Here is a 15,791-nt window from a genome sequence, read left to right as displayed (position 1 = left end):
TCATTCTAAAGTCAGTTTTAAGCAGAAACAAGGCGAAACTCAGTGACGCTGTTAAATGACCGACGCGCAGTGAACGCATCAGCTAGCAGCTCGTGTAGCTGCGGTGCTCTGATCGCTTCCTTTGTCTTTTATGATGAAATAATGCTGAATTTTTGTGGAAATGATTGTTGTACAAAAGCTTCAGATATCTGTCGCTGAGCTAGATAATGACTGGAGTGTAGTTTGAAGTAGAAACGAGGTGATACCGTAGCTAATGACGCATGCACATTGAAGGCAGGGTGGATCGATTTTTAGGGGGAGACTGTTCAGTCGGCGACACGGTGACAGTGATATTGATAATCTGATACATTTTTCCCATTTCAAAACAGTTAATCTGTTAATACATCAATTTGTCTGAATCGATGTATTAGTCCGCCAATCCGGATCCAGATCGCCTCCAAAATTCAGTGGAGTTCTGTTGTGCACATTTGGTGAGAATGTGTCAAGTAGTTTTGATGTGATCCTTCAAAGCCTATATAAAGTTTAATCTTGATCCAGAACCCAGATCCGGTGTCACCGACCGAATAGTCCCCCCTAAAAATCGATCCGTCCTTCCTTCACTGTGCATGCATGATTAGCCGCGGTTCACCGATTATCGCCTCGTTTCTACTTCAAACTGCACTCCAGTCATCATCTGTCTCAGTGACAGATATCTGAAGCTTTTGTACAATAATCATTTCCACATAAAAGTCAGCATTATTTCATCATAAAAGACGGAGGAAGCGATCAGAGCGCTGCAGCTACACGAGCTGCTAGCTGGTGCGTTCACTGCGCGTCGGTCATTTCAAAGCCTCACCAAGTTTCGCCTTGTTTCTGCTTAAAACAGCCACGTTTCTGCTTAAATATGACTTTAGAATGATTTAAGAAGTTTTACCTTTATCATCTGATGGTTAATAATCACATTATTCCTTTTAATCGCTTTGGGTGAAGAGAGTCAGACTCAGATGAGCTGCTGTGGTCCCAAATGACACATGTGCAGTGAAGGCAGGCAGACAGATTTTTTAGTGGGGGACCATTCAGTCTGCGACACGGTGACACCGATGCTGATAATCTGATACATTTTTCCCATTTCAAAACAGTTAATCTATTAATACATCAAATTGTATTTTGATAACTATTAATGCAAACTGTGTAATAAATATTCTACAGCCTTAAAGGACGGCACATAGCCAGCAACAGGACTGAGATGTGTTATAGAAGATTCAGATGGGATTTGGTTGATTGATTTTTTTTTTTTAAATGTGCGATATCCAAGCCAACAATTTTGTGGCACTTTAGTGCCACAGGCGTGTCACCAAAGTGTTACAGCAGCACACTGAATTGTTAAAGGAGCACCACGCAAGTGTTATAACAGTGCCACCCAAGTGTCACTGAAGTGCCACTCAAGTATTGTATTGGTGACATTAAAGTGTGGCAGGAGTGCCACTCCAGTGTCACTGAAGTGCCACAGGAGTGCCACTCCAGTGTCACAGGAATGCCACTCAAGTGTTGCACTTGCAGCAATGCCACTGAAGTGTGACAACAGCGCCATTGAAGTGTTAGAGAAATGTCACTCAAGTGTCACAGCAGTGCCGCTGAAGTATCACAATAGTATCATTGAAGGTGTTACAGCAGTGTCCTTGAAGTGTCACAGGAGTGTCACTCTGGTGTCACAGCATTTCTGTTGAAGTATCACACGACTGAACAATGAAGGTGTTATGGCAGTGCCAATGAAGTGTCACAGGAGTACCACTGAAGGTGTTACAACAGTGCCAATGAAGTGTTACAGTGATACTGTACAGCAGTGTTACTGATGTGTCAGTGCCAGCCTGTGCCACTAGAGGGATCCACCTGTCCTTACTGTCTTTGGTGTTGAAATTTTAATATTTGGCGCCCCCCTCTGGCTTGGTTTCCACATGATTCATGCATTTTTCTTCCCAAATTCTGTCCAAGGTGGTTTACGTATATGAATAAAATCAACACATGCACATTTGAATCGCTTCATCCAAAAAAAAAAAAAAAACAAAAAAAAATTTGTGGGTCACAACGCAAACGAAGAATTCATCAAAGTGAACAACATGCCCCGCAGACGCCAGGTAAGAAAAAGTGTCGCTTTCACGTTTTCAACGAGGTTTACTTAAGCGTGAGTGATGGTTATATTAATCTATTTATTTTTCTGTGGTCTTCAATCCAATTCACGTTGAATTACTGGTAACCGATCCAGATATAAACTTTGGTTATGGTATGTATCACTGAAATAAAACCGTACGATGAGGACGCGGTGTATTAACTCATTTTAAAAACATCACAGAAGCTGGAATTTTAAAATGTACGTTATCACAAATATAAACTTTCATTGTTTCCAGACCAAGCATGTTAAAGTGTCAGACTTTTGATTCGTCTTGGTGTCCCGGAGCGAACAGAGGCAGTGTGGCTAATTTTTACCAGCTAAGCTAATAATCAGTCATTAGCTAAGCAGCTACCCGGCTAGCAGCTAATTCGATAGCTGCTTTGTGGACTATCCACTCTGTTTTGTTCAACTCCAGTAACATAAAACTCTGTCAAAAAGACCACATGCATAACTTCACATAATGTTGTAAAATGTGACATATGTTGATTCAAAACATTTAGTACCAAGCTGTGTAGTAATGCTAACAACCTAGCCACAGGCTTGTGGCCTTGCAACACAGATTTATTGTCTATTCAAGATCGTCAAATGATTTCATAGTTTGACGGGCTAGTTTTTCCAAAAAAAACTTCGTGGATCCTGATTTGTGGGAAACATTGTTCTGTACAGTCAGGTCCTTAAGTATTTGGACAGTGACAATTTTTGTATTTTTGGCTCTCTACACCACCACAATGGAATTAAAATGAAATAATAATATGTCCTTTGAAGTGGTAAACTCCTTTAATTCCAGGGGTGCCCCCCCCCCAAAAAAATACAGTAATTGTTTAGGAATTACAGCCATTTTCATACACAGTCCCTCCATTTTCAGAAGGCATAAGTAATTAGATGAACAATGAGGGTTATTGGTCATACAAATCATTACTTTTACAGTTTTCAGGGATGGACACATGAGCATTTCAAGTCTATGAATATGTACTGGATTTCACTTCCGTCAATCATTAAAAAATACAAATGATATGGTGAATCTGTGTGGAATAAGTGTGCAAGGAGTAGACAAGTGTGGGAAGCCACCAAGACACCCATGACAGCTGTGTGGGAGTTCTAAACATCTGTGAATGGAGAAACAGTGTGCAGTGCAACTTTTGCTTTAAGAAGTGGCTTTTCGTACCTAGCCGTATTAATAACCCCAAATTCTGTTCATGCGCAGCTCAGCTTTGTTTTCCTTTGGAGTTATTGTTATGGATAGGATTAGTGGTTGTGTTTAATATAGTTTAGGAATCTATGTATCCATAGCAAATACATGTACAAGTATGTAGTGTCGTGATCACATTGCTTATATTGACCAGTGACTGAGACACTACGTACCAATAGACGTTCGCTATATGAATATGGCTATGTATGGATAGCCACTGCATTTGTTTTATGCTTCACCAGTTCTTGTTGGAAGAAAACCGAGAAGTATTTTCTTAAAAAGAAGATGCAGAGTTTGCTAGATGGCACATGGGAAACTCAAGCTTAGACCTGTTTTCTTGTTGAAAATGGGGTGGTATAATTCCAATTTTAAAGTGTCTGTAATCACATTATGATTATTATTCTCTGTGACTAGTTGAACATTAGCTACATGTTTTTTTGTGTCATGGTTGTATGTTGTTATAATTTGCATCATGTAAGTTTTTAATCTTGCGGTGAGGTATAGTTTGATAAAGTGCTGCTCATTCGGCCTTGTTTCCCTCATAGAGGCACGTGGCCGGGAGTGTTTCAGATGGAACTGAAGACTCTGATTCCTCTGCTGAAAGAGAACAGACCAATAGTTCTGAAAGTGATGGGAATGTACCTAAAAGAAAACGCCTTACCAGAGCCTCCACACGCCTTAGCCAAAGCTCACAGGGTTAGCCAGCACATCCTAAATTAATCCCGGTTTATCCTCATCCATGTCTCAGCTGTGTAATGACCCAGTTGCTTCTCTCCAGATACTCCCGACTTGAAGCGAGCTGGCGACCATGACGAATCACCACCACTGACGCCCACAGGTAACGCCCCCTCCTCCGAGTCTGAACTGGACATCTCCAGTCCCAACGTCTCCCACGATGAGAGCCAGACCAAAGATCAGACCAACAGAGACTCCGATAAAGACCTCTCCCATCGACCCAAGCGCCGCCGTTGCCATGAAACCTACAATTTCAACATGAAATGTCCCACCCCAGGGTGTAATTCACTTGGTAAAATACTGTGTTCATTTGTATATTGTGAGGTTTTTTTTTAGTAGGTTTTGACATAATCTTCATAGGTACACTGCTGTCTTATTTGGACATACTCCAGTTGATTGGTTGCTGTCACGTCATCGTGTTAACAGGAAGGACTTTTTCACAGGTCACCTCACAGGGAAGCATGAACGTCATTTTGCTGTGTCCGGTTGTCCTCTTTATCACAATCTGTCCGCTGATGAGTGCAAGGTGAGCATTTTATTTATTTCTTTATGTTCTTGTGTAAAGTGACTACTAATAATGCTTTTTAAACACTTTTACATGCTAAGACTATGTAAAATATGTAACGGTGTGTGCAGGCAGTCAGTCAGTCATGCAACGTTTCACGTGTGAGCAATATAACTTCAGTTGTAGTTGCCCAGTTGTCATCAACTTTATTATATGCCTTACACATAGTGACCCCAAGAGGTCTATTGATTTTTGGGGTTAAAGGCTGCAGGTGTGTACTTTGTAGACGTTTTGTGAACTTAATATCTTCTTTCCTAATTGCCTGATTGTTACCAAACTTGGTGTGGGTGTGTGTTAGCCATGGTGACCCCAAGAAGCCCGTGGAGCAGAAAATCACTGAAATGTACTTTGTAAAACATTTTTGCAGAAAAGCATCACTTTTCAGTGGTGTGCTTATCAACATTTGCTCAGGGCACTGTGAGTTAGTGCAGCACTTGTTTTTAAGGATGCCTATCATCTGTCTTAGACTTCAGTAAGTAAAATGTAAACACAAGCTGTAATCAATGAATTACACTTCACTTTTAGGTGAAAGCAATCAGTCGTGAGAAACAAGAAGACGAACTGAAGGGTCAAGAAGACAACAGTGCACGCCACGCAACCCGTCACCAGGTACTCCGCTTTTCCACTTACTGTTTTTTAATTCTAGGGCTGAAACGATTAGTCGAGTAATTTGAATAATTCTGTTACAAAAGATGTTTGAGGCAAATTCTGTGCCTCGAAACTTTGTTTAACGTTGTAGTACATATGCCAGGCCTGTGAGTGGCGCTATAACATCCCCAGAAAAAAAAACAAGATGACTAGGGCATGCCCATAAGCCGTGTAAACGCTAATGAAATTAGCGTCTAAAGCTGCCATTTTCCAACGTGACACACAGAGTAAAATTAAGCCATTGAAGCAAAGCTGTGTGTTTGTCTGTTTTTAAAAAACACATGGTCCGCTCGACGTGGGGAGTGACTGACTGGGCGGCCGGCTGCTGTCTGTCTCTCTGGTGTGAGAGGCTGGGCGAGTCACAGCTCCGTCCCTGGCTACACTGACAAACAGTTTCTGAAAGATCCTCTCAGCAAAAGTCCACTCTTTCTTTGTGTTTTGCTGACTCCCACTGAGTGTTTCACTTTTTAATGTTCGCTTTTTTGGGCAACACACAGTGCTTCACAAACACAGTAACTTAAATAAAATAATCATAAAAAAACTGACTGTGAGGCTTGCATGTTCAACCTCCAGCTGAAATGCATCTGAGGGATAAAAATAAACATGCAGGGACCCAGTCCACCAACCTTAAAGAACAAAATGGTTAAATTTTACAAGTTGGGGGAAAAAACAAAACAGAAACCACATCCCATTGACAGTTCAGCAAAATGTCAAGATTTTGGCACAGCTATTTTGCTGTTTGTGTCCAAATAAAGCTTTTTGTATGGGAGTGCTCAGGTTATCTGGATTTTTGCTTTGATATGTCTTTTATTTTTTGATCCAGCATGCTTTTTTACACATCTTGGATGTGTGTGTCTCTTCTGATTTACTAAGATTTTGGCACAGAGACATTGTGCCATTGCTTAGGGAGAGACCTGCACTATTGATGTTGTTTAAAAACGCAAAAGTACTTTTTATCCGATTACTTGATTAATCACCAGAATAATCGATAGAATACTCGATTACTAAAATAATCAATAGCTGCAGCCCTATTTAATTCATGCTGTTTACTTGTTAGCAGGAAGTTGTAAATGTCATGTAGTATGACACTGTGGATCTGCTGACCTAACTAATTCTGATTCTACTCATCACTCGTGTGTTACTGGTGATCCCTTGCCAACCTGAGGGCAGGTGCTGAGTGCACATAGTGACCCCAAGAAGTCGATTGATTTGTGGGGTCTAATGTTCACCCATATAAAAATCTAATTTAATTGTGCAGCTGTTGTATCATGAAAATAAGTATGCGTGTCTTCATCTTCTTCAGACCCCAACATCAAAACAAAGCAGATACAAAGAGCAGGTTTCTGAAATGAGGAAGGGACGAAACACTGGACTCCAGAAGGAGCAGAAAGAAAAGCACATGGTAACGTCACTGACACTAATGTTCAGTTGTGCTGCACTTTGACTCCTCCAGTGTACTACAGTCGCAGGTGGTACTCTTGTTCTTTTGGGTGGTACCTCATTTGTTTTGCATTTGGTCCACAGGAGCACCGGCAGACATACGGTAACACGAGGGAGCCCCTCCTGGAGAACATCACAAGTGAATACGACCTGGAGCTTTTTAGAAAAGCACAGGCTCGAGCGTCTGAGGACCTGGTAATGAGAGATTGAATTACTAGACTGAATTCATTGTATGCAGCAGTAAGTGAATTAGAAATATGGTTTGCACCATTTTTGGAATAAAAACAAGGCATCCAGACTGCAGCGCTTTGCTGTCACCACCAATTTTCGGTCTTTGTGTAAAGTTGTCACATGACTTTATTGATGTCAGAGGACTGGTACATTTGTTAGAGCAGAAGTTTATACAGACCTCACATTTCAGTATCATGTTTCTGAGATCATTCATGTATTAGACGATTACGTCTGATTGTTACGTTTACAAAAGCTGTGTTACTTGAGGATGGATGGTGCGTTGAATTTGATTGGAATTGCTCTTTAGTGTAGGTTATGCAGTTTTTCATCAGACATTTTTGCAGTATACGTGCTGTACATATACCACACAGGCCTACTGTAAAACCTGCAGTCTCACTGTTTTCCTTCCTGCAGGAAAAACTACGCATCCAAGGTCAGATCACAGAGGGCAGCAACATGATCAAAACCATCCTCTTCGGACGGTACGAGCTGGACACCTGGTACCACTCTCCCTACCCTGAGGAGTACGCCCGCCTGGGGCGCCTTTATGTCTGCGAATTCTGCCTCAAGTATATGAAGAGCCAGACCATCCTCAGGCGGCACATGGTGAGACTTAGACCCGATCCCAACACTTCACCTTTTTCCTTCATTTTGAAGATTCGTGTTCCTTTTTAAAGGATACTGTATTCACAGACATGTTAATCCAGCTGTCACAGCAGCTTCCATCGTTATGTCTTTTTTGCCAGTTGATTCCATGCAGGTGTTTTCTCACCCAAAAAAAAAAACCTCTCACTTGCTTTCATTTAATACCACAGCGTTGTAGGCCTGGTTGTGCTGCAATTTAAAGGGAATGACAGACTCTGATTGGTTGAGATTATATTATGTCCACAATACACTCATGATTAATGAACAGGATAAAGACAACTGCTTTGCACCCAGTGCCCAGCTGTGCGCTCCAGCATTAACAGTTTGGACACACCCACTCTTGAGATAGAACCCAAAGATTGGAATTGGCATGACTGTAGAATACTTGAGACTATAAAAATTCTAGTATTTGATTTCCAGCACTTTTTTCCCCTTTCTGTGAGATAAACAAAAAGTTTGACCCGATATATAATCAATAAAGTTTATTTTAGACCAAAAATATTTTCCAGTCATTTTGTGAAACTTGCTCACAACATATCTTGTTTTAAGTTCAGGTTTGCAAATGTTCACAGAGTTATATTGGAACAGTGTATCTTTTATTTTAAAGTGTGTGTTTTCAGGCCAAGTGTGTGTGGAAACATCCACCTGGAGACGAAGTGTACAGGAAAGGTGCGATATCAGTGTTTGAAGTTGATGGCAAAAAGAATAAGGTATGATGATTTGGATTAATCACATTTTTGTCGTCTTTGTGATGTCACACAGCTTGCTGTTCTTGGGAACTTGTTTTGACCTTTTAGATGAGTTGTTTCACAAACAGATTGAAGGAGTTCTATTTCATCTGCAGATCTACTGCCAAAACCTGTGCTTACTCGCAAAGCTCTTCTTGGACCACAAAACTCTGTATTACGATGTGGAGCCTTTTCTCTTTTACGTTATGACTGAGGCTGACAACACCGGCTGTCATTTAGTGGGATACTTTTCCAAGGTAAATTAGGAACACCTCACACCCTTGCATTCAGTTTTCTGTAAATTAGGTGCTGCTTGCAAACCGATGAGAAATATGTTTTTTCCTCTTCAAGGAGAAGAACTCCTTCCTCAACTACAATGTTTCCTGTATCCTGACGATGCCACAGTACATGCGGCAGGGCTTTGGCAAGATGCTCATTGACTTCAGTATGTAGTTGCTTTATGATTTTTCTCCTCACTTTAAACATATAAGAAGCAAAGCACGTGGTTGGTATTGAGAATTTTAAGCTGTTATGAGACTTCACCGAAAAGTTTCACTCTTAATTATGATGACCCCGGAGGTTTCTGGGTGTGACATTTGTGATTTGCTTTGCCTCTGACAGTCCAGGTTTGTAGATGTTGGGTTCCTGGATTTGACGGTGTAATAGGTTGAGGAGAATTTAATAAAAACTGAATTTGTATAGTTGCGGAGATGATGGTCTGTACTTTTGCATGGCATGGATGCCCCCTGGTGGTGATTGCATGAGCTAATCTACATAATCATAGTAGTCCACGTACTCCAGATGATAAAATAAATGTTGTGATGCCCCTTTTGTTGGACAGTAACGACGATGTGGAAATTTTTCCCCCAACATATTTACAGAGATACATAAGTAGAAGAGATATACGTATTTTATATTCGTACAGCTTCCATTTATATATACTATAGCCTTGAAATGCCCCCTGGTGGTGATTGCATAAAGTAATGTCAAAAGGATTCTGGGCAGTAAAATAAATATTAGATAGCTAGATAGATGCATACAGCTGCCTGTTGTAAATATGATTTGTGGTTGTCCTCTGCTGTGCAGGCTACCTGCTGTCCAAAGTGGAGGAGAAGGTGGGCTCACCAGAGAGGCCCCTGTCTGATCTGGGCCTCATCAGCTACCGTAGCTACTGGAAGGAGGTGCTGCTCAGATACATGTACAACTTTCAAGGCAAGGAGATCTCCATCAAAGGTGAGCAAGAGTATTGTTCTGTTATTAAGACATGTTTATAGCATGTAGCTTAACAGCAGATTAACACACGGAGGTGTTTTATTCTGTGCATTGCTGTGAGTTTGACGTGTGTCTGTATGAAGTAAACAAAATAAATTCCTGTTGTAATGTTTGCTTGATGCTCAGAGATCAGTCAAGAAACTGCTGTCAATCCAGTGGACATTGTGAGCACGTTGCAGTCTCTTCAGATGTTGAAGTACTGGAAAGGGAAGCATCTAGTCTTGAAGAGACAGGTATGATGTTGTGACTGATCATGTGTATAATGAAGCCTTAGCCTGGGAGGAGGTTTTTGCTTTTAAGAAACTTAAATCATAAACCAATGTTATCATGTCACATGTGAGAAATTGAGTTTTTCACAAATTTGCTTAGGAAAGAATGAATGAGTGAGTGTACACAGGTGATTTTCACAAGAGCACATTACTTAAGGCACTTTGACACTTGCACGAATTTGATTCCCGCACGCCAGACACGCCAGTGCGTAAACTTGTTGTAATCTCTGGCATGCATTAATTTTGTGAACTAGATGTGTTCGAAAACACTGTTTGTCAATGCGCCGCATTGCCGCAGCACATCTGAACGATCATAAAGAGATGTTACATCTATAATAAACATAACTTTATCGATACATTATCTAACTCGTGAGAAGGAATGAAAATGCAACTGTTTACCAAGTTATTACAATATAAATATTATAAATAATTACCTTTGAAAGGATTCCAAATGCTTTTTCCACTGCACGACGCACGTGAGCCACCATACAGCTGTAGATAATTTCTCTGTGATTCTGGGAATGATGAAAGATGGTTTCATTAGCCACGTTCTGAGAGCAAATGATTAATCTGCTACAAAATGTTCATTTTATATAACGCGGCACAAAGCGCAGGACAAAGCAGGCCGCGTTGGCACGACGAATTGCTCGGCAGTGCAGGGATTAAATTTGTGCAAGTGTCAAAGTGGCTTGGAAAATGGAAATGGTTAAATTGTTTTTGTTGTTAACTGTGGTTGAACTGAGAGTTTTTATGCTGTCGTCTCAGTTCATCTTTATCCGTCATTAATTAAACAGCCACTGAACTTTCAGACATATAAAACTGCATGATAATCTGCGATTTGTGAAGTTTCTCATCCACATTTTAAATTTGAGGGAGCAGATTTGAAAATTAAATTGTCCAGTTTGAACTCTTGCTCAAAAAAAAAAAAAAAAAAAACCCTCAAAAACCATTTGTCGTTGTACATACTTGGATCCACACAACAAAATTTGTGCTCTGCATTTAACTGATGCTAATCATAATTAGTCATGATCCAACCACTAAGAGGTCATGTATTACAAAGCAGTAATATTAATTTGAGGTCTTACCGTCCACAGTGATTTGCACATTTTGATGGATTTCCAGTAAATCATTGGTTTTACCATCAGTGTTCTTTGGACAACTCAGTGAACGGCTACATGAACATTTTCAAGTCACTGAGTATGTCTTGGACATAATTTACATCAGTCATTAAGAAATATAAACAGGTACTGCGTGGTAAATCTGTGTTGAGTTGGCCGTTCTCAAAAACTAAGTGACTGTGCAAGAAGGAGATCAGTGAGGGAAGCCACCAAGACATCCATAACAACTCTGCACAGTTTCTCCAGTTACAGCCATATAAGCCTGTAACTCCTCCACAGTGACTCTTTTACCTGTTGCACCACCTGTCACAGATTCGTGGAACAGAGAAAGATTTTAATCCTAGAAAATGCATCAAATCTAGACTTGGATTTTCCCGTGTGTGCCCTCTGGAAAACATCCTGAAATTTCAAGTGGTTTTAAGAAAATCTGCTGTATGAGGTCTGTCCAGAAAGTATCAGACCTTTTTATTTTTTTTCAAAAACCATATGGATTTGAATCATGTGTGCTTGCATGAGCCAACCTTGAACCTTCATGCGCATGCGTGATTTTTTTTTTTCACGCCCGTCGGTTGCATCATTCGCCTGTGAGCAGGCTTTGTGTGAGCACTGGTCCTCCCCTCTCGTTGGATTTTCATTGCGAGGTGGAACGATTTGGAGCTTTGCTGCATCAAATTTTACCAGAAACTGTGAGAGACAGCCAGGTGGAAACCATTCTGAAGATTCAGATGGCTTTCGGTGATGATCCTATGCGCATCACACAGATTAAGGAGTGTTTCAACCGGATTAAAGACGGCGCACAATGGCTGAGGGCGCGCCGCGCTCCGAGCGGCCATCGACAGGCTGAAACGACCAGATCATTTCCAAAGTGAACGCTGTGTTGATCCGGGACGTCGTCTGACTACCAGAGAAATTGCAGAAGAGGTGGACATCAGCACTTTTTCGGCACATTCCACTGTTACAGGAGATTTTGTAATGAAAGACGTGCGGAAGTTGGAAGTCTCTGGACATGTTGTGACATGTCCAGCTCTTACACAATTCCTCGGATACTCACTCGACTGAAAAGCCACCGAAAGCCGTTTGAATCTTACGAATGGTTTCCACCTGGCTGTCTCTCACAGTTTCTGGAAAAATTTGATTCAGCACTGCTCCAATCGTTCAGACATTTTCCTCGAAATGAAAATCCAATGAGGGGGGAGGACCAGTGCTCACTCAAAGCCTGCTCACAGGCGAATGACACAACCGACAGGCGTGAAAAAACTCACGCGTGCACATGAAGGTTCAAGGTTGGCTCATGCAAGCACACGTGATTCAAATCCATAAGGTTTTTGAAAAAAATAAAAAGGTCTGATACTTTTTGGACAGACCTCGTATGATGCTGCTGTGATTGGTGAATTGGTGATGTAACAGACGAAAGTTGCACTGCATGCAGTTTGTCGACTCACCTCTGCAGAAGCCTGCAGCTCCTTTTTTGTCATGATTAGTGGCTCCCTTCACTCATTTCTTTATTTCATGTTTTGAGAAGTGCCTCATCTAGATAGATTTGTCTCCAATACGGTTTGTATTTCTTTCTGATTGATGTAAATGACATTTTCTGTGATGTTGAAATGTGTCTACCTCCTGACTTATCTAAAGAAAACTGGCTGTAAAAGTAAAATTTACTATAAATTAGTCTGTGTGCCCAAAACATGATCACATACTTTTTTTTTCTTTTCACGATGTGAAAATGTTGTTGTTGTACCTTTGTGCATTTAAAAAAAAATATGTTGGTTATACATAATTTGGATTTAATTTCTAACAAATTCAGGTGTGCTGATTATTCTGGCCAGAGTTGTATATACAGTTGTGTTCAGAATAATAGTAGTGCTATGTGACTAAAAAGATTAATCCAGGTTTTGGATTACATTTCTTGTTGTTACATGGGAAACAAGAAACAGTAGATTCAGTAGATTCTCACAAATCCAACAACACCAAGCGTTCATGATATGCACACGCTTAAGGCTATGAAATTGTTCTATTGGTAAAAAAAAAAAATAAAAAGTAGAAAAGGGTGTTCACAATAACAGTAGTGTGGCATTCAGTCAGTGAGTTCGTGAATTTTGTGGAACAAACAGGTGTGAGTCAGGTGTCCCCTATTTAAGGATGAAGCCAGCACCTGTTGAACATGCTTTTCTCTTTGAAAGTCTGAGGAAAATGGGACGTTCAAGACATTGTTCAGAACAGGATAGTTTGATTAAAAAGTTGATTGGAGAGGGGAAAACTTATACGCAGGTGCAAAAAATTATAGGCTGTTCATCTACAATGATCTCCAATGCTTTAAAATGGACAAAACAGAGACGCGTGGAAGAAAACAGAAAACAACCATCAAAATGGATAGAAGAATAACCAGAATGGCAACGGCTCACCCATTGATCAGCTCCAGGATGATCAAAGAGTCTGGAGTTACCTGTAAGTGCTGTGACAGTTAGAAGATGCCTGTGTGAAGCTAATTTATTTGCAAGAATCCCCCGCAAAGTCCCTCTGTTAAATAAAAGACATGTGCAGAAGAGGTTACAATTTGCCAAAGAACACATCAACTGGTCTAAAGAGAAATGGAGGAATATTTTGTGGACTGATGAGAGTAAAATTGTTCTTTTTGGGTCCAAGGGCCACAGACAGTTTGTGAGACGACCCCCAAACTCTGAATTCAAGCCACAGTTCACAGTGAAGACAGTGAAGCATGGTGGTGCAAGCATCATGATATGGGCATGTTTCTCCTACTATGGTGTTGGGCCTATATATCGCATACCAGGTATCATGGATCAGTTTGGATATGTCAGAATACTTGAAGAGGTCATGTTGCCTTATGCTGAAGAGGACATGCCCTTGAAATGGGTGTTTCAACAAGACAATGACCCCAAGCACACTAGTAAAAGAGAAAAATCTTGGTTCCAAACCAACAAAATTAATGCCTCGCAGATGTGAAGAAATCATGAAAAACTGTGGTTATACAACTAAATACTAGTCTAGTGATTCACAGGATTGTTAAAAAAGCAGTTTGAACATAATAGTTTTGAGTTTTGAGATGCTACTATTATTGTGAACACCCCCTTTTCTACTTTTTTTTTTTTAACTAATAGCCCAATTTCATAGCCTTAAGAGTGTGCATATCATGAATGCTTGGTCTTGTTGGATTTGTGAGAATCTACTGAATCTACTGGTACCTTGTTTCCCATGTAACAATATGAAATATACTCAAAACCTGGATTAATCTTTTTAGTCACATAGCACTACTATTATTCTGAACACTACTGTAGCTCTTAATTTGATTTATTCAATAAATGTATTTCAGTTGCTGGCTCTAAAATCATCCTGCCACTCCTTCCACGTAAGTCACACCTCACACCAGGCCTTGAAGCGGACAAACTCAGCTTTCCTGAATCTCCAGAGCAACATTAAAAAAAATCGGCTCCTGCTGTTGACCCCAGTGACCCTGTTTGGCTATCAGTGGAGTCGTCGGATAACTTTAACACCTCATTAGTTTTGTCTTCATGGTTTTTGATTAAATAATTCTTCTTCCTCTTCTTCTTCTCCTCCTCCTGATGAACTCCGTGACTTTTCTTCCTCCCAGGACCTGATTGATGAGTGGAAGGCCAAGGAGGTGAAGCGAGGCAACAGCAACAAAACCATCGACCCCACCTCCTTAAAGTGGACCCCTCCCAAAGGGACATGAGTGAACGACAGCCGTCAGGCTGCTGAAGCACACGTAGTCTAGACTACCCCCCCCCCCGGGTCAGTGTTCATTCTCTTTACCCTGAACATTCTGCTCTTTTGTGCAGGGAGCTTTGTTAGCCTTTTATTTCTTTTTTCAGGAAAGTCCATTTCAGTACGATAGCTAAGTTTTTGTTTGGGACAGTCCATTAGTATGGGCAGTAAGACGAGTGTATTCTGAGTACTGTGATGTTTCGTCGGGTAATCTTTGTATCTTTGGTTATTAACGCCTCCTTGTTTTTCTCGCACCATCAATACAGGATTTGGATCAGTTCCTCTGGGGAACCTGTCAAATGATAGAAAATTAATTCACCTTCAGAGGACATAAAAAAAAAATTTAGAAATAAAACAAGCTCAGGTTTTTATAGTGATAAAATTGTACTTTGCTTGTGTGGTTCCTCTGAAACATCAGTTGAAGCTGTCGATGCTGAAGGGATTATTCTGGTTAACAATTCTGTAGTAAACAGAAAACATGTTTTGTCTGTTATACCTGTAAAAATTATTTTTACCAAAAATAAAATGGCCTTATTTTGTCTGTACTTGTTCCTACCTCTGCTGTGAGTGCTTCTCCCCATCAGTTCCAGGAACGTCTCTCTGATGTCTCCTAAAAGTAAGAAAGATCATCACTTTGACAACATATTTCACAGTAACCAGGTTCTGCTAAAGCTGCCAAATATATCTAGAGTGCCAAGGGTCCTGTAGGTTACCAGCTCTATTAAAGCCCAAGGCAAAATGGCTATTTTTGGCATAAAAATGGCCGCCATTTCCAAACCTACCTACCTGTGCAAATATTTTTGTGGCGAGAACGATGTAAATGACCAATATTATGTCCTTGTTAAAAGAAAAGTTGCCAAACAGTTTTTTTTTAGAAAATTGGGTCCAAATAATAATATAAATATATATATAAATAATATTTTTTGGCGTGAAATGTCAACGACCCATATTACACGCTTGACAAATGAGCGTGTCACTGTAGACTCAAAATTTGGCAGTTCCTGTTTGGGACTCCCTGGACCACGAGAGAACTCATGGCACTTGTGCGGCACTTCAGTCAT

General features: G+C 40.5%; 1 protein-coding gene across 1 annotated transcript; it reads left to right on the top strand.

Moving 5' to 3' along the window:
• The first annotated feature begins 1,908 nt into the window (after nucleotides 1–1,908).
• Nucleotides 1,909–15,275, top strand: kat7b (K(lysine) acetyltransferase 7b). Its single transcript, XM_034194197.1, has 14 exons — nucleotides 1,909–2,114; nucleotides 3,884–4,034; nucleotides 4,117–4,365; nucleotides 4,517–4,599; nucleotides 5,164–5,247; nucleotides 6,590–6,688; nucleotides 6,811–6,921; nucleotides 7,372–7,563; nucleotides 8,223–8,312; nucleotides 8,447–8,587; nucleotides 8,682–8,775; nucleotides 9,417–9,563; nucleotides 9,729–9,835; nucleotides 14,597–15,275. Exons 1-14 carry the CDS (start codon nucleotides 2,097–2,099, stop codon nucleotides 14,696–14,698), a joined length of 1,668 nt encoding a protein of 555 aa, XP_034050088.1. The 5' UTR covers nucleotides 1,909–2,096; the 3' UTR covers nucleotides 14,699–15,275.
• Nucleotides 15,276–15,791: the final 516 nt, after the last annotated feature.

The sequence above is a fragment of the Thalassophryne amazonica genome, chromosome 18 (genome assembly GCF_902500255.1).
Source record: "Thalassophryne amazonica chromosome 18, fThaAma1.1, whole genome shotgun sequence".
NCBI classification, from domain to species: domain Eukaryota; kingdom Metazoa; phylum Chordata; class Actinopteri; order Batrachoidiformes; family Batrachoididae; genus Thalassophryne; species Thalassophryne amazonica.
This window is presented reverse-complemented; position numbering and strand designations above follow the sequence as displayed.